This window comes from Mus musculus, chromosome 10 (assembly GCF_000001635.26).
Source record: "Mus musculus strain C57BL/6J chromosome 10, GRCm38.p6 C57BL/6J".
Lineage (NCBI taxonomy): Eukaryota > Metazoa > Chordata > Mammalia > Rodentia > Muridae > Mus > Mus musculus.
Window position 1 is genome coordinate 28709199 of NC_000076.6, and position 26900 is coordinate 28736098.

Below are 26900 nucleotides of genomic sequence, written 5' to 3' on the forward strand. Positions count from 1 at the left end.
ACTAAAATCAGGGACTAGACAAGGCTGCCCACTTTCTCCCTACCTTTTCAACATAGTACTTGAAGTATTAGCCAGAGCAATTCGACAACAAAAGGAGATCAAGGGGATACAAATTGGAAAAGAGGAAGTCAAAATATCACTTTTTGCAGATGATATGATAGTATATATAAGTGACCCTAAAAATTCCAACAGAGAACTCCTAAACCTGATAAACAGCTTCAGTGAAGTAGCTGGATATAAAATTAACTCAAACAAGTCAATGGCCTTTCTCTACACAAAGAATAAACAGGCTGAGAAAGAAATTAGGGAAACAACACCCTTCTCAATAGCCACAAATAATATAAAATATCTCGGTGTGACTCTAACGAAGGAAGTGAAAGATCTGTATGATAAAAACTTCAAGTCCCTGAAGAAAGAAATTAAAGAAGATCTCAGAAGATGGAAAGATCTCCCATGCTCATGGATTGGCAGGACCAACATTGTAAAAATGGCTATCTTGCCAAAAGCAATCTACAGATTCAATGCAATCCCCATTAAAATTCCAACTCAATTCTTCAACGAATTAGAAGGAGCAATTTGCAAATTCATCTGGAATAACAAAAAACCGAGGATAGCAAAAACTCTTCTCAAGGATAAAAGAACCTCTGGTGGAATCACCATGCCTGACCTAAAGCTTTACTACAGAGCAATTGTGATAAAAACTGCATGGTACTGGTATAGAGACAGACAAGTGGACCAATGGAATAGAATTGAAGACCCAGAAATGAACCCACACACCTATGGTCACTTGATCTTCGACAAGGGAGCCAAAACCATCCAGTGGAAGAAAGACAGCATTTTCAACAATTGGTGCTGGCACAACTGGTTGTTATCATGTAGAAGAATGCGAATCGATCCATACTTATCTCCTTGTACTAAGGTCAAATCTAAGTGGATCAAGGAACTTCACATAAAACCAGAGACACTGAAACTTATAGAGGAGAAAGTGGGGAAAAGCCTTGAAGATATGGGCACAGGGGAAAAATTCCTGAACAGAACAGCAATGGCTTGTGCTGTAAGATCGAGAATTGACAAATGGGACCTAATGAAACTCCAAAGTTTCTGCAAGGCAAAAGACACTGTCTATAAGACAAAAAGACCACCAACAGACTGGGAAAGGATCTTTACCTATCCTAAATCAGATAGGGGACTAATATCCAACATATATAAAGAACTCAAGAAGGTGGACCTCAGAAAATCAAATAACCCCCTTAAAAAATGGGGCTCAGAACTGAACAAAGAATTCTCACCTGAGGAATACCGAATGGCAGAGAAGCACCTGAAAAAATGTTCAACATCCTTAATCATCAGGGAAATGCAAATCAAAACAACCCTGAGATTCCACCTCACACCAGTGAGAATGGCTAAGATCAAAAATTCAGGTGACAGCAGATGCTGGCGAGGATGTGGAGAAAGAGGAACACTCCTCCATTGTTGGTGGGATTGCAGGCTTGTACAACCACTCTGGAAATCAGTCTGGCGGTTCCTCAGAAAATTGGACATAGTACTACCGGAGGATCCAGCAATACCCCTCCTGGGCATATATCCAGAAGAAGCCCCAACTGGTAAGAAGGACACATGCTCCACTATGTTCATAGCAGCCTTATTTATAATAGCCAGAAACTGGAAAGAACCCAGATGCCCCTCAACAGAGGAATGGATACAGAAAATGTGGTACATCTACACAATGGAGTACTACTCAGCTATTAAAAAGAATGAATTTATGAAATTCCTAGCCAAATGGATGGACCTGGAGAGCATCATCCTGAGTGAGGTAACACAATCACAAAGGAACTCACACAATATGTACTCACTGATAAGTGGATACTAGCCCAAAACCTAGGATACCCACGATATAAGATACAATTTCCTAAACACATGAAACTCAAGAAAAATGAAGACTGAAGTGTGGACACTAGGCCCCTCCTTAGAAGTGGGAACAAAACACCCATGGAAGGAGTTACAGAAACAAAGTATGGAGCTGAGATGAAAGGATGGACCAGGTAGAGACTGCCATATCCAGGGATCCACCCCATAATCAGCTTCCAAATGCTGACACCATTGCATACACTAGCAAGATTTTACTGAAAGGACCCAGACGTAGCTGTCTCTTGTGAGACTATGCCGGGGCCTAGCAAACACAGAAGTGGATGCTCACAGTCAGCTAATGGATGGATCACAGGGCTCCCAATGGAGGAGCTAGAGAAAGTACCCAAGGAGCTAAAGGGATCTTCAACCCTATAGGTGGAACAACATTATGAACTAACCAGTACCCCTGAGCTCTTGACTCTAGCTGCATATGTATCAAAAGATGGCCTAGTCGGCCATCACTGGAAAGAGAGGCCCATTGGACACGCAGACTTTGTGTGCCCCGGTACAGGGGAACGCCAGGGCCAAAGGGGGGGAGTGGGTGGGTAGGGGAGTGGGGGTGGGTGGGTAAGGGGGACTTTTGGTATAGCATTGGAAATGTAAATGAGCTAAATACCTAATAAAAAATGGAAAAAAAAAAAAAAAAAAAAAAAAAAAAAAAAAAAAAGAATAAAATCCTTATGATTGAATTTTTATCACTCAGAGTAGTTGTAAAGTACAGCTCTTCTCTCTCTCTCTCTTTTATTCAAAATAGACTTTTTTCTCATCTAATATATTCCAACCACATTATCCCCTTTCTTGTGCCATCCCAGCTCCTATCCCCAACTTCCCTCTCCCCAAGATCCTTTCCCTATATAATTCCCTTCAGAAAAGAGCAGGTCTATAAGAGGCAACACTGAAACAGGACAAAGCAAGATACAAGACAAGGTAAAAGCCCCTTTATGGCGGCTAATTAAGGCAACCCACTAGGAAGAAAGGGTCCCAAGAGCAGAATAAAGAGTCAGAGACACATATTTTAATTTCCTTTTTCTTCTTTCTCTCTGTCTCTCTCTCTCTCTCCCTCCCTCCCTCTCTCTCTCTCTCTCTCTCTCTCTCCATTGTTTCAGTTCTTTCCAATCTATAAGGACTTTCATTGATTTTGTTTGTTCAGATTTTATTTTATTTGAAATACAGTATCAGTATGTAGCCTTGGCTGGCCTGGAACTTGTTATGTTACCAGGGACCTTTCCTGCCCTTCAAAGGTACTGAGAAGTGACACAGCAAAGGATGAAGGCCAAAGGCTGATGATCTCTGGTCTTTATAACTCTCGCTTACTGTTCTGGGGGCCCAAGCTGATGGCCTCTGGAAATTTAACTTTCTCCTGCTATTCTGTGACTAAAAGCCACTGACTTCTGGCAATTAACTCCTGCTTATAAGATGCAGGGGATTAAGGAAAGAAGCTAATTACCTGAGTGTTGGGAATTGGATTTAATGCTTTGTCTTATTTTGGATCCCAAAAAGCCATGCTTCCTTACCTGAGGGTCCCTGCCCCCAGCTGGCTTCAATGGATAATAAAGAACTGTCAATCAGCCATTGGCTGGGCAACGATACATGACTCAGAGAGAAAAGGATCAGATTTAAGAGCTGCAGGAGAGAAACCATCCAGCAATGTAGGTGGGAAGGGAATGCAGACCTCTGGGGAGAGGCTCCCCAGAAGGTAATGGGTAGCAGACATGAAATATAGAGTTTGGAAGGTGTTAAGCCAGGAATACTGGAGGGAAATGTATGCTAGTCAAGGGGAGAATTAGAAATGCTGAGCCATACACATTCCAAGTCATATAAAAATTAATCCTGCATGTGTGTGTCTCTCATTTGTGAATCCAGAGGGCTCTTGTAGGTGGCTGGCAGCGTGACCTGCCGGAAGCATAAAACAAGTTTAACTAGTTCATCACTACACTTGGGATCTTTTTTCTCTAGATCTAGGGTCCCTTGATGGCCAGGCAAGAGGCTTGGAGTTAGTTAACTACAGAGAGATAAGAAAAGAAAAGGAAAAAAAAAAAAAAAAGAACAGAGGCACACATACTGGATAAAGTTGAAGAAAGCCACAGCATCATTTTATTGCGGTTCTTAGTTTTTATAGTTTCTCAGGATAATTAAATTAATTACATGGCTTTCTAAGCATTTTACATGCCATAAGTTCATATAAGTTTAAAGCAATAACTCATGCCTTAAATAAAATTTAAGGACTTATAACAGAATTGTTTATATGTCTTTCCATTAAGAGTAATATTTCACTAAACATTATTTGTTACTATCCCCCATTAGTTCTTCATCAGTTTCAAGCAATAATTTTCATGTCACATGTTGGCCTAGTTTTTTCAGAAGACAAATCATTTACATTATGTCTTATTAGTTTTGAAGTTTTGCATAGATAAGCTAGTCAATATTTTATTTTCTGTCCTTGTACCTAAAATAAATTGTCCATTACCAGTTTATGATCTTTAGTTACCAGATACTGATCTCACACCTAACCTAGAAGGAATGTTTACTTTGCTTGTAAATTTGTTTCAAGTCTGCTTTCTTTCCCTAGTGAAATTAGCCCATGACACAGGAAGATTTACAAAGCTATATTTACAGCTTTTATTTTATAGGGGGCATGAAATTACCTGTATAAATTTAGGAATTCTATAAAATCATTATCAGAAATTATAAAATCATCCATTTATCTATACAACATTACTACATGAGAATATATCTTCATGTTGATCTGCAGAAGATCTGCCCAAGAGAGCAGGCTAAATGCCCTGGAATGATTAGGCTGTGTAATAGTGGCATGAAAGGCATATCAGCTTAATAAAGCAGTCCTGGGATTAAGTTACTAAGGACCCTGCAACTCAGAACTCACCCATCATAGTCCATGCAAAATGGTCCAGAAAATTCACTTGTATGCTTTAGCCTTTCCTCGATGGCTTTGGACACTATATAGAACAGAGTGGCCTCTCAGCCTCCTGAGTGCTGAGAGTAAAGGTGTATACCACCACACCTAGCCCCAAATACAGATTTTCAAAGCCTCACCTACATACACTGCAATGTCTTTCATACTCTCATTTTTAGGCTTGACTTCTTAGATATTTTAATTCCTAATTAACGAGAAGAAGCCTATCTTCTTCACATCCATAGAGATCTTCCTCAGATTCTTTTGAGTACAGCCATCATTAATTTTACTACTCTTTTGATTGACATGTTGGGATGAGCAAAGCAGGAACCTGAAAGATCAGTTCTCATAAACAATCAGGGTCTTCTAAAAATTCCACCAGAGAACTCCTAAGCCTGATAAACAGCTTCAATGAAGTAGCCGGATATAGAATTAACTCAAACAAGTCAATGGCCTTTCTGTACACAAAGGATAAACAGGCTGAGATAGAAATTAGGGAAACAACACCCTTCTCAATAATTACAAATAATATAAAATACCTTGGTGTGACTCTAACTAAGGAAGTGAAAGATCTGTATGATAAGAACTTCAAGTCTCTGAAGAAAGAAATTAAAGAAGATCTCAGAAGATGGAAAGATCTCCCATGCTCATGGATTGGCAGGATCAATATAGTAAAAATGGCTATCTTGCCAAAAGCAATCTATAGATTCAATGCAATCCCCATCAAAATTCCAACTCAATTCTTCAATGAATTAGAAAGGGCAATCGGCAGATTCATCTGGAATAACAAAAAACCTAGGATAGCAAAAACTCTTCTCAAGGATAAAAGAACCTCTGGTGGAATCACCATGCCCAAGCTAAAGCTGTACTACAGAGCAATTGTGATAAAAACTGCATGGTACTGGTATAGTGACAGACAAGTAGACCAATGGAACAGAATTGAAGACCCAGAGATGAACCCACACACCTATGGTCACTTGATCTTTGACAAGGGAGCTAAAAGCATCCAGTGGAAAAAAGACAGTGTTTTCAACAAATGGTGCTGGCACAACTGGCAGTTATCATGTAGAAGATTGCGAATTGATCCATTCCTATCTCCTTGTATTAAGGTCAAATCTAAGTGGATTAAGGAACGCCACATAAAACCAGAGACACTGAAACTTATAGAGGAGAAAGTAGGGAAAAGCCTCGAAGATATGGGTACAGGGGAAAAATTCCTGAATAGAACAGCAATGGCTTGTGCTGTAAGATCGAGAATCCATAAATGGGACCTCATAAAATTGCAAAGATTCTGCAAGGCAAAAGACACTGTCAATAAGACAAAAAGACCACCAACAGATTGGGAAAGGATCTTTACCTATCCCAAATCGGATAGGGGACTAATATCCAATATATATAAAGAACTCAAGAAGGTAGACTCCAGAAAATCAAATAACCCCATTAAAAATGGGGCTCAGAGCTGAACAAAGAATTCTCACCTGAGGAATACCGAATGGCAGAGAAGCACCTGAAAAAATGTTCAACATCCTTAATCATCAGGGAAATGCAAATCAAAACAACCCTGAGATTCCACCTCACACCAGTCAAAATGGCTAAGATAAAAAATTCAGGTGACAGCAGATGCTGGCGAGCATGTGGAGAAAGAGGAACACTCCTCCATTGTTGGTGAGATTGCAAGCTTGTACAACCACTCTGGAAATCAGTCTGGTGACTCCTCAGAAAATTGGACATAGTACTACTGGAGGATCCCGCAACACCTCTCCTGTGCATATATCCAGAAGATGTCCCAACTGGTAAGAAGGACACATGCTCCACTATGTTCATAGCAGCCTTATTTATAATAGCCAGAAGCTGGAAAGAACCCAGATGCCCCTCAGCAGAGGAATGGATACAGAAAATGTGGTACATTTACACAATGGAGTACTACTCAGCTATTAAAAAGAATGAATTTATGAAATTCCTAGGCAAATGGATGGACCTGGAGGGCATCATCCTGAGTGAGGTAACCCAATCACAAAGGAACTCGCACAATATGTACTCACTGTTAAGTGGATATTAGCCCAGAAACTTAGGATACCCAAGATATAAGATACAATTTGCTAAACACATGAAACTCAAGAAGAATGAAGACCAAAGTGTGGACACTTTGCCCCTTCTTGGAATTTAGAACAAAACACCCATGGAAGGAGTTAGAGAGACAAAATTTGGAGCTGTGACAAAAGGATGGACCATCTAGTGATTGCCATATCCCGGGATCCATCACATAATCAGCTTCCGAAAGCTGACACCATTGCATACACTAGCAAGATTTTGCTGAAAGGACCCAGATATAGCTGTCTTTTGTGAGACTATGCTGGGGCCTAGAAAACACAGAAGTGGATGATCACAGTCAGCTATTGGATGGATCACAGGGCCCCCAATGGAGGAGCTAGAGAAAGTACCCAAGGAGCTAAAGGGAACTGCAACCCTTTAGGTGGAACAACATTATGAACTAACCAGTACCCCGGAGCTCTTGTCTCTAGCTGCATATGTATCAAAAGATGGCCTAGTTGGCCATCACTGGAAAGAGAGGCCCATTGAACTTGCAAACTTTATATGTCCTAGTACAGGGGAATGCCAGGGCCAAAAAGGGGGAGTGGGTGGACAGGGGAGTGGGAGTGGGTGGGTATGGGGGACTTTTGGGATAGTATTGGAAATGTAAATGAGGAAAATACCTAATAAAAAAATTATAATAAAAAATCAGGGTCTTACCCTACTGCTAGTTAAGTGACAGGCTTGCTAATCCATGTGCCCAGTGATCCTAACCTTGAGTTTGAACAGCATGTTCATCTAGTTTTAGGTATATCTTTAGATGGTGGAGAAGAATTTGTCTTGGTCTTGTAGTAGATAGGGACATCTCTTTATAGAAGCCCTGGCATGCAAATGTCTACTCCAGTTATGGGTCCTTCCAGCTTTATTCCAGTAATAAACTATATAGAAAGGCTGAGCAGCTCTCTCTGATGGTATCTTTAATGTTTTATCAACTACCATGTTTAGGGATATGATTCTAATATAATAATTTCACATTTAAAGGCTTCCTTTATGGTCAGGCTATTTTCTGATGATAATATATACTATGCCTGAGCAGAGAATCACCAACCTATTTACAAGAAGCAAAGGTATGATGGTTGGTATAACTCTCTAGACATTCTCACATGCTACTTTAAATACCATAGGCAACTGCTAGCAACTATATTTTAAAAGTAAGACTTCCTAACTCATCCCCGTCTGTAACAAATCTTCATATGATCGCCACTGTAAAGTCCAGCATATAGAGTTGCCAAATATAAAGGAAAGTACCAACCATGCATGGTGGTACATACCTGTTTTCCCAGTGATTCAAGAGGCGGAGGATACATGTTCTAGAACAACTTAGGCAATTTTGTGAGACCTTGTATCAAAATAAAAAGTGAGAAAGGAGATGGCAATGAAGCCCAGCTGTTGAATGATTATCTAATATGTATAAGGCCATACGCCCAACCCCTTGTACCTAATATAGAAAACTATAAATAGAAATCACATTGAAGAACCACCTGCCCAGTACATTCTTCAGAGTATTCAGACGGCAGCCAGACAATCTGACATGTGCTTATCATTTTGACAGTAAATACACAGATAAAAAATACAACTCACACAGAATCTTGACTAGAACATGCTCATGTAAAAAAGACATTGATGCATTTCCAATAACTTTTCCTTTATAGTAAAGATTAGTAATGAAAACATTCACTAGGGATATAGTAATGGGACAAAACTATATATTAGCTGTGTGGGTAGAACAGTGGGAGAGTTTGTACATTTAGTTAACAGGTTGCTGGTTTACTGGGAAATCATAATAAATCCCAAAATGTATATTATGTCAATAATAAAACCAATCAAACTATGATGACAGTTCCTCAAGGTCTATCAGGTAATGTGTAAAAGTGGTACTAGAGCAGAGGAGGAAATGAACATTTCTTTAGGTTGGATGTAAGGAAGCTTTGAGGATGAGTGTTAGTTGGGTATTTAGGGTTGATTGAACTTAGACAGGTCCATGAAGAGGTAAAGGAACGACAGACATGACATAGTTTGCAGCATAGTGTATTTGAGCACAGAGAAGAAAACCTCCAAACAATGGAACTTTCTTTTTCCTGACTGCCACACATTCTTTTAACTTTGAGGAAAAAGGGAAAGAAAAAAAAAAAAGAGTCTACTGAACCAATTGTTTCAGCTGTTCCTATGTGATCATAGCATTGCTTATATGGATTGTCAAGCAAGGAATGAGCTCATAAAAGGATATTAATGTGTCCTCTTTATTGAGCAAAGTAGAATTACAGAAAAGGTGATTTCAAAGGCACATGGCTCTTTCATTACAGCCTTCAGGGGCAATGTTTGATCACTGAAAACTGGCTGCTTTGTTCCAGTTTTCTCTGATGTTTGGCATTATCCTGAATACATATGCTCTGACTTGGAAAGTATCAGTCTGTAAAGATTTAATAGATTCGAGACTTGCATACTGAAAATACATGTATCCTGGTTAAAATTGAATAAAAACTACTTGAATATGTATGTCTATATATAAGCAAACATATTTCAGACACACATCTCAGTAAAAGTCTAAAAAGCAATCACACATACATGTTTATTCTGAGAATATGAAAGTTGCCTATTTTAAAAATTCATCATTGTATTAAAACTCAGGAAAACATATGTTAGGAGGTGTTATATTGGTAAGAGCAAAATATGGGAAACTTGCCTGTTTCAGGGAATCTAAGTAGCTACATGCCCTTGTTACCTGTCACTGACACAATTTCTTAATTTTGATGACCCCTGAGCACAGGTGAGGATGCTGTGTGGCTGGTAGAGAGTTTGTCTCATAAGCCCAAAGCCCTTGGGTGGATCTCTAATACCATGTAAGCTGGATGTAGTAGCACAAGATGTAATCCAGGCACCTGGGAAGCTAGAAGCAGCAAAATCATAAGTCTGTGGAATACTTGGGCTGCAACATGAGTTGAAGAGCAGCCTTGACTAAACAAAACATTTTCTAAATAGAAAAAGAGAAGGAGGGAGGGGGGAAGAAAGAGAGAGAGAGGAGAGGAGAGGAGAGGAGAGAGAGAGAGAGAGAGAGAGAGAGAGAGAGAGAGAGAGAGAAAGAGAGAATAGTGACTTTCCTATTTTGATAGAAACAAACAAAAAGGTAGTCACATGTTAAAGAAAAATTTTCTGTGTTAGCATTTGCATGATGTCCTTTTCCTAATATTAATAAAAGAACTGAATATCCTTTTATTATTATTAAGTAGAGAGATAGATGCTTAAAGAGAGACTAGAAGCTTTTCCTGCAGTGACTAAAACTCGTAATTTTGTTGTCATAAAATTCCCTGGCTTCTTGCTCCTACAAATGGATATACAATTTTGCACAAATTTATCTTTTGAATTTTGCATCCCTTTGAACCTTTGAAAGAAGATGGCATTCCCAGTCAGTCAGTTGGCTATAAATCATATTGAAGAATAGACACTCATTGTACTGAAATTAAGTTCAACACTTTCAGCTAAAAGGTGTTCAACTATATTATATCCTATTTCACATGATAAAGAAAAAATTTTCCTTAACACATGTTGCAATTCCTTTTGCTCCCCCTCTCCAACTCAGTGACATGAGGCTTTCTGTGGGAGGGTGGCACATTCCTCTCTGACTGCTTTTGCAGCGATCCCCAAACAGAGGCTATTTCAGTTGTTTACTTGCAGCCCAGACCAATGCTTTACAAACCTTAATGTGCTTATTAATCATCTGGGGATCTTGTTAAAAAGGCAGGCTCTGATTCAGCAAGTCTAGCCGAGATTCTAACAAGCTCCCGGGTGATATGGTGGACTAGAGTTTGGGTAGTTAATGTCTAGAGTACAAATGACCTCTTATTAAATTGGTGTTTGTTCCCAGGCCCTGATAACTGGAAATGGAGATTCCCCAACTTTAAAGTTACTCCACATCAATGTTTTGTTCAGTGTAAAGTTAATTTTAAAAAATTGTATAATTTTGACTCTCTTCATTTATCCCTTCTTAAAAACAAAAGCAAATCACTCCCTCTCTAACTTTCCAGGTTAGGCCTAATAAACTGCTGAAAGTTTCCAGAAGTTTCTTTTTGCATCTTTGTGCCCTCCCAATGCTGTTCCCTTTGTCTATCCTTGTATCACGTGACTCATCCTTTGAAGCTCACATTGGCTGTAGTCTCCTTCTGAATTCCTTCAATTCCTTCTCCTTATCTTTTTCCTTTGGAAACAAATGCCTCTGAGACTTCATAACACCCTGCATTTCATATACTATGCTTTCTTCCTCTTCTTTTGAAATGGTCTGTCTACTTGTTCACTCTTTGCAGGACCAGGCTTCTGTGGATATATATATATATATATGTATATATAATTCCTGATACATACTACCAATCACAAGGCCTAACATACTTGGTTTACTGACTGAGTGAAAAGGGTGTACTGTAATCATAGAAAAATATAATGTAATATATTTTTCCCAGTGGACCTTAAACTTGAGTTGAAAATAATAAGAACTAAACTCATAAAAAGTTAAATACAAGCTGGGCGGTGGTCAGGAGGCAGAGGCAGGCGGATTTCTGAGTTCGAGGCCAGCCTGGTCTACAAAGTGAGTTCCAGGACAGCCAGGGCTACACAGAGAAATCCTGTATTGAAAAACCAAAACCAAACCAAACCAAACCGAAACAAAAAACAAACAAACAAACAAACCCCAAAATAACAAAAACGAAAAGAAAAAGTTAAATACAGGATGATATAATAGTGGTATAAAATGTTAGTATGTGATTTATCATAGCAAATATGTGTTCTGAGGTGACTGACAAAATATTGCCATGTTTTTAAAAATTATTTATCTTATACTTCAGTTTATTCCATAAAGTACTTGGAACTTGTAACTCCATGTAGTAAGGTTAATTAAGGTATGGAAACATAAGTAGTTAAGAGAAAGGTATGAGAAATCAAAAGGGGGCTGTGGCTCAGATACAAAAAGCTCAAGAACCAGACAAACGAATCTTCAGGCCTGATGTTCTCGGCATAGGATGGTACTGTTTACAGGTTGGACTTCCGCTTGGGAGGTTCAAGTCCACCTAGGCTCTTAGCAGCTCTCCTGTCCTCTAGCTTCTTGTTAATATTAGGATAAGAACATCATACAAATGCTAACACACAAAAAATTGCTTTTTAATGTGTGACTCCCATTTTGTTTGTAACGATGAAAGTAACTACTCACCATAGTCTCCCTGTTTTTGTCTCTTTCTGTCTCTGTCTCTCTCTGTCTGATGGACAATTGTTTCTTTGGTTACCTAGTGGTGACCGTACCTCTGTGTAAATGTCCCTATGCATATCAAGTCCCTTCAGATATCTTTGATTGTGATACATGCTGAGACACAGGCATGATCAGAACATTTTGAAATAGGTGAAATTCCAGCTTTAGAAACATTTACAAAAACCATGAATGCTGTGAAAGGGTTATAATATCTTAGCAGACTAAACACTAAAGAAGAAAGGAAAATAGAGAATTTATTTTTCAAAAGAGAACAATTAAAAAAGCAGACAAAGCTAGCATTTTGTCCTTATAACCTTACATTTCGTATGGTCAAGAAGCTTTGAGCCACCATGGAGGAAGGGACAAATTGCTATCCTATTTGATCGCCTGCAGTTGTGTAATGCTCTTTACACCAGTTATGAGTTACCATTCATTTGTGACACAATTATATTGCAGAAAATGTGCCATGAGATCTGTTTAGACTAGAGCCGTCTGTCCAGAACTATAGGCCACTCATCTGTTTGGAGCTCAGATTTGATTGTTCCCCTGCCTGTTCTCCTTGTATTGGGAGACACAGAAAGAAAATAAATGAACAACAGCCTTAACATTAGCGTCTGTGATGAAAGGTTTGTCCAGGAGGCTGGAATCCTGAGCCGAAGTGATTCTTTTGTTTTGCTGGGTTGGTCTGCCACCTATTGCCATAAAGGTATTGAGTATCATCTCTAGCCTGTCAAGAAGCAACAGATAAAAATGATCAAGAAGACTTAAAATCACATTGATGACAAGAAGCAAATCTGAAAAATAAATAGGAAGCTGTTAGTATGAACTCCTGGTATACACATTGCTCTGTCTTTGGGTCTTAGATTCCATTATAGCCTTGTTTGCAGTACATATTCAAACAAGGCTATAATTGCTGCTGACTTATACGTGCTAATTCTTTGACCTGGTAGAATGTACCAAATATTCTGGCAGGGAAGGGGTGTGTTTCCTGGTGCGTGGTACATTTTTGATAGTCAGGTTAAATTTCTGTTTAACTAAGGAAGAAACTGAGTAAGAACAGTTTAGAGGCAATGCACATCTGTTTTGTTCTTCACTGTTGAACCATTTTTAAAGTTTATTTTCTTTCTTCTCAGGGTCTGTTTATGAGATGTTTGGCAATGAATGCTGTCTGTCAACAGGAGAAGTGATTAAAATCACCGGTCTCAAAATTAAGAAGATGATGGCTGAAATTTGTGAGGGCGCTATTGGAGGTTGTGAGTCTCAGAAGCCTTTTGAGCTGCCCATGAATTTTCCAGGTATTTCTATTGCATCTACTTCACAGAACACAGAAATAATGATAGCTTTCCTTATGAATATAATAGTGGTCATTTCTCTCTGTTGTTTTAAAAATCAAAAATCCCAGCTGTTTGACTTTAGCACATGAAGATTTAGGAGCCAGGAGTTGTGGTGAAAGCTTCCTTGCTCAGAGAGGCCAAGAAAGCACCCGACTGATCTTCCTACTCCACCAGCATCCTAGAAGGAAAAAGCTTTCTTCTCCTTCATATTGTCTTAAATACCTCCCAGCTTAAGATCCCTCCTTTCTGTTCACCCTCTGTCCACTGGTTGCCAGCTCTGACTCTTTTTTTTTTTTTTTTTTTTTTTTTTTTTTGGTTTTTCGAGACAAGGTTTCTCTGTATAGCCCTGGCTGTCCTGGAACTCACTTTGTAGACCATGCTGGCCTTGAACTCAGAAATCCTGCCTCTCAAGTGCTGGCATTAAAGGCGTGCACCACCACACCTGGACAGCTCTGACTCTTAACCTAGACTTTATTTAGCTCTTGGATTAAAGGAATGTACAAAGGCTGAGCCACACCACAAGGTTTTACCAGTTCACAATCTGATCAAATGTGATCAAATATCCTGCAATGTTGTATACCGGCCCGCGGCCTATATCAACCGGGTAAACCTGGGAGGCAGGCTGGGGCTGAAAAAGACTTAGACTGGGAGAGATTAATGGAGACCAAGACAGGATTCTGTTCAAGGCCCACTGTTTATTAAGAGACCGTGCTTTTAAGGGGGAAGGCCTATCCCCCACCCCACCCCCCACCCCAACCATGCCAGGCTTCTTGATGTATTGTTGCCAAGTAGTTAGCACTAGTCTGCCAGCTCCACACTTGGTGCCTGGAGCCATTTTGTCAGCGCTGGTCGCCAGGCTGGCCGCTCATTCAGGAAGTTCTCAGGAAAACAGGTTTAGCCTCTCTGCAGGTAGCAGAAGAGCAGGGCAGTTGTCACTTCAAAAAGAAGCTGGACAAGTCGGAAAGCTGCACCGCACCTCAGTGGCAGCATGGTCTATACCAGCCCCACACTGCAACATTTCTCTTGTTGTTGTTGTTGTTGTTGTTGTTGTTGTTGTTGTTGTTGCTATTGCTGCTGCTGCTCCTGCTGCTATTGTTTCTCACCACGTAATCCAGACTGACATTGAACTCAAGAGTGTCCTGCCTGGGCTGCTGAATGCTAAAATTACAAGTTTGCAATGGTGCTAACTTCGAAAACTAGGCTGTGTGTTGTGTGGGTTGAAGAAGATAAAATTCCTATAGGTCAATCAATTCCATATCTACAAAGGACAATCTGTTATGCATTGGACACAAATGTTGGTCCATTGTCTGATCCTATCATATAGGGAATCTACACCTGGGTGAGATTACCTCTAGCAACTTCTTAGCTACTACCTTTGTAGTAGTCTCAGTCTTCATTGGAAATGTTTCTGTCCTTCTAGGGCTACCTTGTATAGTCTATACTCAGTCTCAGAGGCCAAGTCAAGTTCAACACCTGGATCGGATCATTGTTCTGACCTATTAACTGGACTTTCCCAGGTTTAAAATGTATCTGGGCCCTCATTTTAGCTGGGAGATCCCTCCCCAGTAGGGGGTAGGGGCACTCAGGGATGACTGAGTGAATGGGTTACCATCCCATTCTCAAGTCCACTGTTCTTCGGGTAGTACATGAATATTATTTGGTGCCTGTGTTCCCTTAGACCCAGGACTTCTTAGGAGACAATGGCCCTTCAGCCTTTACAAGCACTGAAGATTAAGCTCCGGTGTCCACCAGGAATTCCAGAGGCTTTCCCTGCACTCTAAGGATTACCCTGGCTTGGGGAAGGAGGTCTGTTCCCTGACTCCCTCAATCTTTTGTTTTTCCTTGGTGATTATAGTCTTATTCTTTGGCTTTCTCTTTGGGCATTCTCTAGTCCAGTATCCTTCTTACTTACAACAGGTGGTTGTAGCTGTAATGGTTCTTAGCTAAGATTGGTGGACAACCTTTTCTAGGCTTTTTCCCCTCAGCAATATTTTGAAGTTGGCACTTCCTCTGTCTCTAATCTGGATTACTATTGGCAAGAAGGACTTTGGCTAGATCTCTGTTTATTAGCTTCTCTGTCTTAATCTTCTTTTCATCTTTAGTCTCCCTACTATGGTATACCTTCTTCACAACCTCCACTAAATCTCTCAATGACTTCTCTCTCTTAGTCTTTCTAACTTCTGAAACTTCCTTCTAATGGTCGGTGCTGATTTATAAATGCCAGCGCTACTGTGTTAGAATTCTCAGTCTCCTCAGGATTTAGGTGTGTATAATGGCAGAAAGTGTCCATAATCTGCTTGAGAAACTCTGTTGGGCCTTTATCATCCTTTAGCCTGACATCATAAACCTTAGCCAAATTTGGGTCGATGAGTGGCTGTCCTGAGACCCGCCATTAGAGGTTGGTGATAGACTCGGAAATGCTCCCACCCTTCACCAGTATTATAGCCCCAAGCAGTCTCCTGAGGGGAAATCTTTTGTCTGTCAACGGGGTTCTGGGGTGGAGTGCCCTTAGGACATGGAACATTCTTTGGACCTCCAATATGATGTGTTTCTTTTCCTCAGTTGTAAAGAGGATCTTTAAGAGCTGCTGACAATCATTTCAAGTGGGCTGATGGGTAAAAAGGATATTGTCTAAGAGACCAATGAGCTCTCTAGCATAGTCAGAGAGTCTGGCATTCTCTCTCCTCCAATTATAAAAATCAGCAATAGTGAAGGGCCAATAATGGTGGAGTTGATTCTCCTGTTGGTCAGCTGATTCTGTTGCCCTTAGGCGTAAGACAGTGGAATCTGCCCAGCTCTATAGCCTAAGGAGGCATTGAGTGCCTGCTTCCGGTTCCCTGTGCAGCCCCCCCCCCCTGCCCAGCCCATTCTTGAAGTTGATACTATTGAGGCTGTTGGCACCTCCTCCGAGGGTAGGGGGAGCAAGGGCAGGGCTGGAGCTGGTACAGCCAAAGCTGGTGCCTGTGGGAAGCTTGCGCAGCTGAAACTTGTGTGTAAGGAGATGGGAAGAGAACATCTTCCGATGTAGTGGCCTATAAAATGGGGTGAAGAGGCACAGGAGGTTTGCGGACTTCCTGTTTACATTCTTCCACCACCAGGGCCGACATGATGAAGAAGCGTTAGCTGGAGGGAAGAGGAAGGACTTAACCCACAGTGGTCGATTATTAACTAAATCCTTCCAAACATACAGGGAACTTGATCTGGGTGTCCACGTGCTTTTTGGAACACTCTGTCATCTACTGCCAACACCATAGGGATGTGAAAGGTCCCCTCTGGCGGCCATTCAACTAGGAAGGCTGGACACTCTGAGCTGGTATATGTGTGTATATTTTCCCTTTCTTCATATCCACTGAGAGATTGTGAACTCTAGTTTTCATTTCCTTAAAATGAGCTAAAAGAATGTTGAGGGTGTGAGAATCAGTCTGTCCCATATCAAAGTATAGTACAACACGAAACAAAACATTTCAAGGGACGCAACAGACAGACCCACACGCACGAAGTAGCCACTTAGTGACTGGAAACAAAAATATATCCAAACACTAGAACTCACAGACTCTGGCCTCAGAAACTGAAAGCGAGGTAGAGAGGAAAGCAGCCCTTCCTCGTCACAAATTCTCCCCACCCCCACTCGCCCCACAGGTACCGGACAAGCCCTCAGGAAGTCCAGGGATGTGTCCCTGGTCCCGGCATTGGTGGCTCTCCAGTGAGTATGCTCTAGCCACCCTCTGCTGCTTTTCCAAACACCTCGAGGCTTTTCCAATGCCAAAAGCAAGAACAGAACAGACACAACCAGTATAGAAATACTGACACTCACCAGCCAGCACTAGGCTCTCCCAATTGCAGGCTCTGGAGATCTGCTGAGGAACCTCAGAAGAGTCCCAGAATGTTATGCCCAGTTCATGGGAACCCCAGAAGACCGCCAGAAATTGCGATACTGATGTACTAAACAAAGAGAGTTTTTATTATACGAGTGTGGGTGCTATCACAGACCTTCCAGCTGCACAGGTTAGGAAAGCGATGCTCAAGTTCAAGGGTTTGATATATATATATATATATATATATATATATATATATATATATATATATATATGAAGATGCATACGCTGGGGCGCTCAAGGCCTGTCATTACATGATTGAGTAGGGGGAAAGGTGTGCGGTCCTTCAAATTGATAACATTTGTTTAGACAGAGAGGCGGAATTTCGCAGCTGGAGAAGGACCTCTTTGACCTGGGAAGAAGTAACTCATCCCATTATAGGAGGCCAGCGTGTTGTTACAAAGCAGTCACAGCTGTTTGGGAACACTTAATTGTCTCTTTCCCATAGCTCAGGAGTGTGCTTTATCACATCAAGGATACTAACTCTTGCCTCCTTCAAAGGCAAGAGCCATCTACACCAGGAAAGTGCTATTGGTTAGAATTATCAGAAAAAGGGAGCGCAATATACAGTGCTAGGCAGGAGGCCACGTTCCAGCTCCCCTTTGTCTGCCCTCTTCAAAGGTCGCAAGAAGGTTGCGGAAAGGAAGTGCTGGCCATTCTGGCTCAGGAAGGGGCGATGCGAAGAGACAGGGGCAGGTTACCTGGGTCTCCTCATTCCGACAGTGTGGGTACCACAGCATGCATATCATTGGGTGGTCATTATATTTACCTGTCTTGTGCTCTAGACTATGAGCTGTCAAACTTGCTTTAAACAGCCAGATAGTAAATTTTAAGGCTTTGTGGCCAGATTGTTGCCATAACTACTGTACAGCAATCTTTTAACATGAAGGTCACTGCAGGTAACAAACCCATCAACCAATGGCCGTGGTTGTAGCTCAAAATACTCTTTATTTATAAAAAGGAGTGGCTAGCAGGATTTGGCTAGTCAAGTTATTTGTTGATATGTGCTCTGCACTACTAATTTCCAGTCTTCATAGTTCTATCACCATACACATTGAGGATAAATTAAAAAACCTGTCAATTGGATGAATAAGAGAGTAGCGAATGAAAAATCACAAACGCATTACAATATAATATGCTTTACAGTATGATTAACGTATGCCTGGGCTATGTGAGAAGCTGCATAGGATCAGTAGGTCATGTTACAGAACATGAATTTTGTAGTTCTACAAGCAATTTCACCATGTTTTGATTGAATTACCTTGGCATGTTATTTTTTTTCCACCGTATGTAAAGTTAAATACTGGTATTCCTACTTGTCTCCTGGTGCCTTTGTGGAGGATATTATCAAAACATAATTAAAGTGCTTGCTATGGCATCTGGACTATAGCAACATTCATAAAAATGGTGATAACTTATATTACTGTTATTAAGATTCTTATTGATATCATTGGGGAAGTAGAAAATGCTTTTCAGAGAATGTTATAATTGACCTGATGTTTGGAGAGTAAAAATAAATTGGTTATATTAATGAGAAGATTCTTGCAAGTGCTCTAATTCTCTGTCCCTTTGAACCGAAAGCTTACCCATTTTTTTTATATCCTTCCTGGTCTTTCAAAATGATGGCTGGTTTTCAAGCTTGGCTGCACAGTGACCTCATCTAGGGAGATTAGAAAGTCGTGATGCAGGAGGTATCATGATTTATTTGGGCAAAGTCTGGTCATGAAGATTCTTCAAAGCTCCCAAGCTAGGACTAACATGAACCTGAGGCTGGGAACCATGGCTTTATAGACAACATTCCTAAGTAGCAAAGTTAGATGTAATTGCTCTCCTCATATGTATATGTGCATGTGAATGCATATGTGAACGTGTGTATATATAATACACATACATATACACACATGTACATATATACACATGTATATATATTTATGAATGTGTGTGTGTGTGTGTGTGTGTGTGTGTGTGTGTGTATGCGCAGGGTTTCACTATGTAGCCCAATCTGGCTTGGAACTTCCTTTGTAGAACAGTCCTCAAACACACAAAAGAGTGCCCGCCTCTTCTTCCAAAACGTTGTGAGTAGAGGCATGTGCTCTCACCCCAGGTTAAGTACTTTTATGCCTTTATTATTTCACTTATTGCTTTTTACATGTATTTGGAGTTAGTTTTGTGTTTGTTGGAGTAGCGTGATCTAATAGATAACAAGGCGGCTAAGAGCAAAAGCAAAATCATTTATCACTGTAATTCTCAGTACAGAATAAACACTCACTAAGTTTAAATGTTCAGAATTTTCAGATAGAGGAATCGTTTCTTATTGGATTAGTGAAAACACCTGGGTAGTGGCTGAAGTCTAAGGTCATCACTATCTGGAACTTCCTTTGGGCTGGGGTTAGCGTGATGTCTTTGTCATTAATTGGGTAAGAGTTTAAAGGTGTTTACAGGTGAGCCTTCTTGTAAGGGTCAGAATTAAAGCAGAGGTGATGAAGGACGATGAGAGAATGCTCTCTTCCGAAAAGACTCCAGGATCCTACATAAATGTTTCCTCTTCATTATCACTAGGGGAAAAGACCAGAATCAAGTCCTTTATCACAGATCTCAACAGTAACATATGCCTTTTCCACGTTAAAACCTTTCATTTAAATTCCAATTATATTTTAAAATTTTAAAGCCCCGTGGCACTTTTAACACATGTTTTTATTGGTATATATTTATTATGCATAGTGATAGGCTTCATTCCCGTGACTCTGTCATGTACTTTGGATACATTCACTCTCCTTTCTTTTCTAATCTCTCCCGTTTTCCCATTCATTCCCATTTCATGTCGACTCTTGCTCCTTCATTAAAATATGATTGCACATATATGTACACCCTATGTCATTTTACATATATGTGTGAAAACCTAGGATCCACAAGTAAATGAGAAATGGAAACAAGTGATATCACCATCATCTTTAGCTGTGCCTATTTTTTTCGGCAAGTGTTATAATGCAATCCTTTATGGTTAAATAGAGCACCACTGTGCACGCACAGCACAAGTTCTTTATCAGTTCTTCTGTGGATGACTACTTGGGATGATTCCATAACTTGACTTCTGTGGACAGTGCAGCAACAAACATACAGATGACAACATCTCTACAGGATGTTCATTTATAGGCTCTGGGCTTGTAGCTCGAGTTGATGTATTTGGGTCATATGCTCGTTCTCCTCTTAGCTTATTGAGGAACTTTCATATTTATTTCTATGGGGCTGTAATAATTGATATTTCCATGCCAGAATTTGCTGTGATTTATCTTCTTAATGATAATCATTCTGGTGGGAATAAGATTGAATCTTAATGCTGTATGACTTTGTAATTTTTGGATGCCCAAGGATTTTGAACACATTTTCTGAAAACTGTTAGTTACATTGGTCCATTTATTGAGTAAGTTGTTCAGATATTTTGAGTTCTTCATGTAGTCTAGATTCTAATCTTCTGTGTGACTATCAAAGATTTTCTTCTAAAGTTGTCTGTTCACCAAGTTGTTCTCGTTGCTGTTTAGAAACTTATAAATTCTGTCACATTTCTTAAAGCTTCAAAATTCCTTTTTTTTTTTTTTTTTGTGACAGAACCAAACTAGGGGAATAAAAGATATCTATAATGAAAAACTTTAAACACTCAATAAATTCATGAAAAAGACGCTAAACAGTGTAGAGATGGCTCAGGGGTTAAGAACACTATCTGCTCTTCCCAAAGTCCTGTGTTCCCCAGCAACCACATGGTGTCTCACAATCATCTATAATGATATCTGGTGCCCTCTTCTGGCCTGCAGGCATACGTGCAGCCAGAACTCTATTATATATATATATATCTTTTTAAAGACACTAAACAACAGGAAGATACCCCCAAAGTATTTTAAACATCTTGTTTTATTTGCTTAACTCTTCAAATTTCCTCTTATGGTTGATTTCTAATTCAATTCAATTATCAGAGGACATACTTTCTGAAATTCAAATTTAAAAATATACTAATACTTGTTTTTATACTCTGTATAGAAGAATATATATTCTACCATTATAGAAGTCCATTAAAGATACTTGTTCATTTATAGAATTATTTACACCACCTAGGTGATCTTTTCTACTTGATCTTTCACAACAGCATATCCATTATTAAAATCATGTATGTGTATGTTAAATAAAAATAAATAAGAGTTATCTAGGGAAAGAAAGAATAAACAGGAAAGGTTATGGGTATGAAAAGGGAGGTAAGTGGGATAGGGTCGGGGGTAGAATATGCTCATCAAAGAATATATGACGTCAAAGAATATATATCTTTTTAAAAAGAAATTTCTTCTTCTTCTTCTTCTTCTTCTTCTTCTTCTTCTTCTTCTTCTTCTTCTTCTTCTTCTTCTTCTTCTTCTTCTTTTTCTTCTCTTCCTCCTCCTCCTCCTCCCCCTCCTTTTCTCCTTCTCTTCCTTCACCTCCTCCTCATTCTTCCTGTATTATTTGGATTCCTAAAATTGTGTATTTTTTTGTTTAATGTACTTTGAGAGTCGGGGGACATGTGTATCTATATTTATAATTGCTAGTGGTTTTGAGTGGAGAGTTTCTTTTAACTTCAAGATACCTTTTATAGTAATAACATTTTAAAATGTAAATTTGGTTCCAATTTATTTTTAAACATTGTCTTGATTTGTAGCCAAGCTTGGAACTGTTTTCACAATATTCTTGCTATAGCCTACTGAGAGCTGAGATTACAAGTGTGCACCAACATGCCTTGCTATATTGTTTCTGATTTAAAATAGTTTCTTCATTTTTTTTGCTTTCTTATTTTTAACAACTAATTGTACAGGCTATCATCTACATTTTTACTCTCTACCTACTTATGTCTTTAAATTTAAAGTCTCTTTTGATACACATAGTATATGCTTTGATATTTTTCTTCTATCATATTAAGTGTGGTTTAATCATTATCTGCTTTTAGTTAATATCATAACTGATAGTAAAGAATTTAGTGCTATTGTTTTGCCACTTGTTTTTCATGTTTTTTATTTTTCATTGCTCTCTACATTTTCCATAATGAATATTTTTTAGCATTCCACTTTAGTTCCTTTGCATTTTAATAGATTTTTACATTTACATAGAGAAGTTTTGGGTTTATAAAAAAAAAAACCTAAGTAGAAGTCGCTTTAGTGAGATTTAGTATGCAAAACACCGAAATCAACCAACCAAACATACCAAAAAAAAAAAAAAAAAAAAAAAGAAAGATGAATTCTCCCCACTCTGATTATTGGACTGAATAGTAAAAATAGTAACAGTCTGTTTATTTTTAAAAAGTACCAGATTGTCCTGCAAAATATCATTTTGTACTACTATGAACAATGAATGAACATCCCTGTTCGATGTCCTCTCCAGGAATTTTCTCTATCAGTGTCTGCATTTGGCCATTCTATACATTCAAGTCTATGATATTAAAGTCATTTTTTAAATCTGTAATTCCCAGGTGGAATATGAACTTTATTTGATGAGATACTTGAAGTTTTTTGCCCATTAAAAGCTGTGCTATGGTTTCCTTACATTATGCACTCTGTATACTTGTGATGCCCAGTTTTGATCACATTTTGCTTTGGTTAATAGTTTTTCTTAAATTTGTGGTTTGCCTTTTAATTCTCATCTTTATGGAAGTTTTTTTTTTAAAAAGTCTAATTTACCTTTTGTTTCTTTTCTAGATTGTGCTTTACAACTGTATTTAATGTTCATCTTCAAATCCAGTGCCATTTATGACTTCTTAAGTAGTTACCTGGTATTTGGGGGATTTCCTGCTCTGTATTTTGAGTTAATATTTAAAAGGTTGTATGTTCTATATTCACTTCTCGCATACAGTGGTCAAGCACCTTTTGTTGCAAACCACTGGATCAGGTTTCTTTTGTTTTCTTTAGTGGATTATACTTCTATGGAAACATTATTGCACTGTACATTGTATCACATTGTTCAGTCTTTTTTTAAAGATTTATTTATTTATTATATGTAAGTACACTGTAGCTGTCTTCAGACACTCCAGAAGAGGGCATCAGATCTTGTTATGGATGGTTGTGAGCCACCATGTGGTTGCTGGGATTTGAACTCCGGACCTTCGGAAGAGCAGTCAGGTGCTCTTACCCACTGAGCCATCTCACCAGCCCTGTTCAGTCTTTTTATCCTTTCACTATCAGCACCTTTTCTATACTGTTGTTTACTTTGTAATAAGTCTTGATGTCAGGTAACTCTTCTAAAGTTGTCCTTCTTCTTCCAAATGTTACGTATTCTGTGGTTCTTTGCCTCTTCATATCAACTGTAAGTTATCATTAATATTCATAAGATAACTTCCCAGCATTTTGACTGGAGTTATGATTAATTTACAGATCTAGGTGGGAAGACTTGAGTTTTTATTACAGTAGTGAAACTTTCTAGCCATAAATGTAGAATATTACTCTATTAGTTTAGACAGTTTTATTTTTCTCAGAATTCTATATTCTTCTTCATAGAGAAGTAATACACACACACACACACACACACACACACATATATATATATATATATTTAGAACTATTGGATTTAGAGATACCTAATTTATTTTTTACTACCTATTAATTTATTTATTGGGGGAAGTGTATATGGGGCAAGATGTTCATGTAAGGGTCAGAGGACAACTTGTGAGAGTCAGTTCTTTTTAATATGGATCCTGAGGATCAAACACAGGTCATCCGGTTTGGTGATAGGCTTCCTAAACCATTTTGCCAGCTCATCATTTTGAGTATACTAATGACATTTTAAAATTTTTCAATTACTGCTTGACTATTGCTTACAAAAATATGTATTTAAAAATAATCATTTGTTTCTTGCTGGAATTGCCCCCTTGCCTTCAGGGATGGTTTTATCCAACACTAACTAGGATTTGTTGTTGTTGTTGTTGATTCCTTAAGATGTTCTACATGAACAAATGTGCTATCTGTGAACAAAGAAACTTTTGTTTGAGCCTACTACTATTGGTGACCAGTGCGATTTTGAAAATAAGACGAAAGAAGTTGTGTGTGCCTTTACTACCATCTAATTAGCAAGCTCTCCTTGTGTTCTAACTTGCTGAGGTTTGTGCGATCATTTTTTTTGTACTCCATGAATATAATATCAAATACTTTTTCTGCATCTATTAGTGTGATCATAAGATTTTCTTTCTTTAGCTTGTATATATGATATATCATATTAATTAATTTTTAAATGTCAGATTATTCTTACATTGGTAAATAAGAAACACAGTGATCATGCAGTATAATTTCTTTCTACCAGCATAAGATTTAATTTGTTATTTTGAGGGATTCTTATACTTGAAGTAATGACAATGCATTGAAAATTACATTGCTACATAGTATTCTTTTCTTATTACATTGGCATTACAATAATGTTGGGATTACCTTAGATTAAATCAGAAAGTATCACGCTATTTTCATCCTTAGGGAATATTAACAGTGTATTTCATAATTTGTTTCTTAAATGTTTATAAGAACTTTTTGGTGAACCCCATCTGGGCCTGGCATTTTGTGGTCAGGAAGTCATTAATTATTAACCCAATATCTTTGATAAATATAGGTCTATTGATAGATCCTGTTCCTTTTTTGATGAGGTGACTATTTCAAGCAGGTTAGAAAGATGGTGAGAATATGTTCATTCATATGGTGTGTTTACTAACACTTGCAGTGACACAGGATTTGCAGAGATCTCAGTCTATTTTGATTTGAGGTATTTCTGTCTACTTTTTCTCTTTGTTTTCATTACTACAGCCAAATATTATCCTATTTTCTTGATCTTTTTAAAGGTGCTAAAAGAGAGCTTTTTTGTGTTACACATTGATACATGTACACATACACATATGCAAACACATGCAAGGACGTGTCCATGCACATACACATACATACACATGTCCATTCATGTACTCACATGCACATATACTCATACATGCATGCATACATGCACACACACATGCAAAAGAATGAACAGACATGCTCATGGACACACACTTATATACATGCATCCACTCATGCACTCAGAGGCACATTGATACACACACACACACACACATATGGAATAAATTCTAGCACTTTCTTTGTGAGGCAGTTCTCTAATGACAGCAGAGTTCCTTGATTTTTATCAGGGAGAGTGCTTTAATTTCTTTCATATTTGAAGGACAATTTTCCTATTTGTGGACTGAGGTCAATGGGCTGCTTTCCTTAAATACTTTATGAAATTCACTTCACTGTCTAGTTTCCTAGTTCTAGTAAATTCAATGCCTATTTTGTCCTACCATAGATGTTTCGTCCCCCAGAATTCTTTGGTAAATTTTCTGTAGTATGCTGAGATGCAGTTTTTGCCTTTTGTCCTGCTCAGTGTCCTCTGGCTTCCCCGAATCTCTTTACTGAATCTGCTTTTATGTTTAGCATTAATTTGGAAGACGTTCCTTATTATTTCTTCATGTTTCTCTGCAATATCTTCTCTTGACATTGCTATAATGAATATTTTGTATCTTCTGATTTTTATGGTCCTTGGATATTCTGGGATTTTTAAAGATGTATTACTATATTTCCTGATTGTTTTTCTAGAAGATTTTTCTAGAGATCGCCCCCCCACCACCACCTTGCTCTAAGAGTGATTCAGATATGTGAGCCTGACCATAGAGCTTATTTTGTTTCATCAAAATGTGTACTTTTGTTAGAGCCTGTATGCATTATAATTTTCTTCTTGCTCATCAGCCATGAGTGACAGCTGCTGAAGCATATATAGTGTGACAGGCACTATATATAGTGTGACAGGCACTATATATGCCTATAATGAAGAGATGACAAGCTGTAGGATAAGGATATATCTTCTGTAGTTCTCATTCTCAAGTTGAGCCTCTGCCTCTGAACTATGACTTTCATGAAAATCTGCCCTGCCCTTAGGTGGGACAGGATGGGGACAGTGGGCTGCTTTTGTGCAGATGGTTATCTTCCTCCTCTAAAGTAGAAGGCTAGAAGAGCCGGTGTTCTAGCTGGCATTATCATCCATGCCTTGGGCTAGGTAAGCTTTGATAAAATTCCAATCATTTATGTGTTGGTAAATTAGTTTTTCTTGTGGGCATTTTGGATTTCCTTGGAGAGGAATTTCATCTCCTTGTCTCTTGGGTTGTCCCACTCCAGCTTCATCTCTCACACAGAATTCAATTGGTATTTATATCTGCAGATACACAGCCATCATTTTCCGCCTAGGCTTCTTTCCTAAATCACAGATGTGAACTTAATGTCAGACTAGACTTTTCAGCTCACATGTCATAGACATTTAAAGAATCCAGACTTAGAAATAATATACACTCTTACACTATTTTTTAGTGTTTGTCCTGCAGATTACAAGGAACATTTTTATTTTTAACAATATAGTTTGGACTAATTAATTTGAGTGTCTTTCAGAGATTCACTTAAAAAAAAGTCTAACTTTGAAGGTTTTTGCGAGTTTTTCTTGATCTGTGATTTTTCTATGCCTCTGTTTATACTCTCATAATTTCC

At 38.7% G+C, this 26900-nt stretch overlaps 1 protein-coding gene across 4 annotated transcripts in view; it reads left to right on the top strand.

Moving 5' to 3' along the window:
* Positions 1–26900, top strand: part of Themis (thymocyte selection associated) — a 215461-nt gene that overhangs the window by 40839 nt on the left and 147722 nt on the right. For 2 of the 4 annotated variants that reach the window (NR_131208.1, NM_001305663.1), the window contains exons 2-3: positions 13277–13438; positions 24294–24455. Coding sequence is in view for 2 of the 4 variants with exons in the window: in NM_178666.6 (NP_848781.1) it covers positions 13277–13438 (162 nt within the window). In the remaining 2 variants the exon portion in view is untranslated. The remainder of the gene's footprint in view (positions 1–13276; positions 13439–24293; positions 24456–26900) is intronic. The other 2 variants (NM_178666.6, NM_001374699.1) reach the window with 1 other exon arrangement.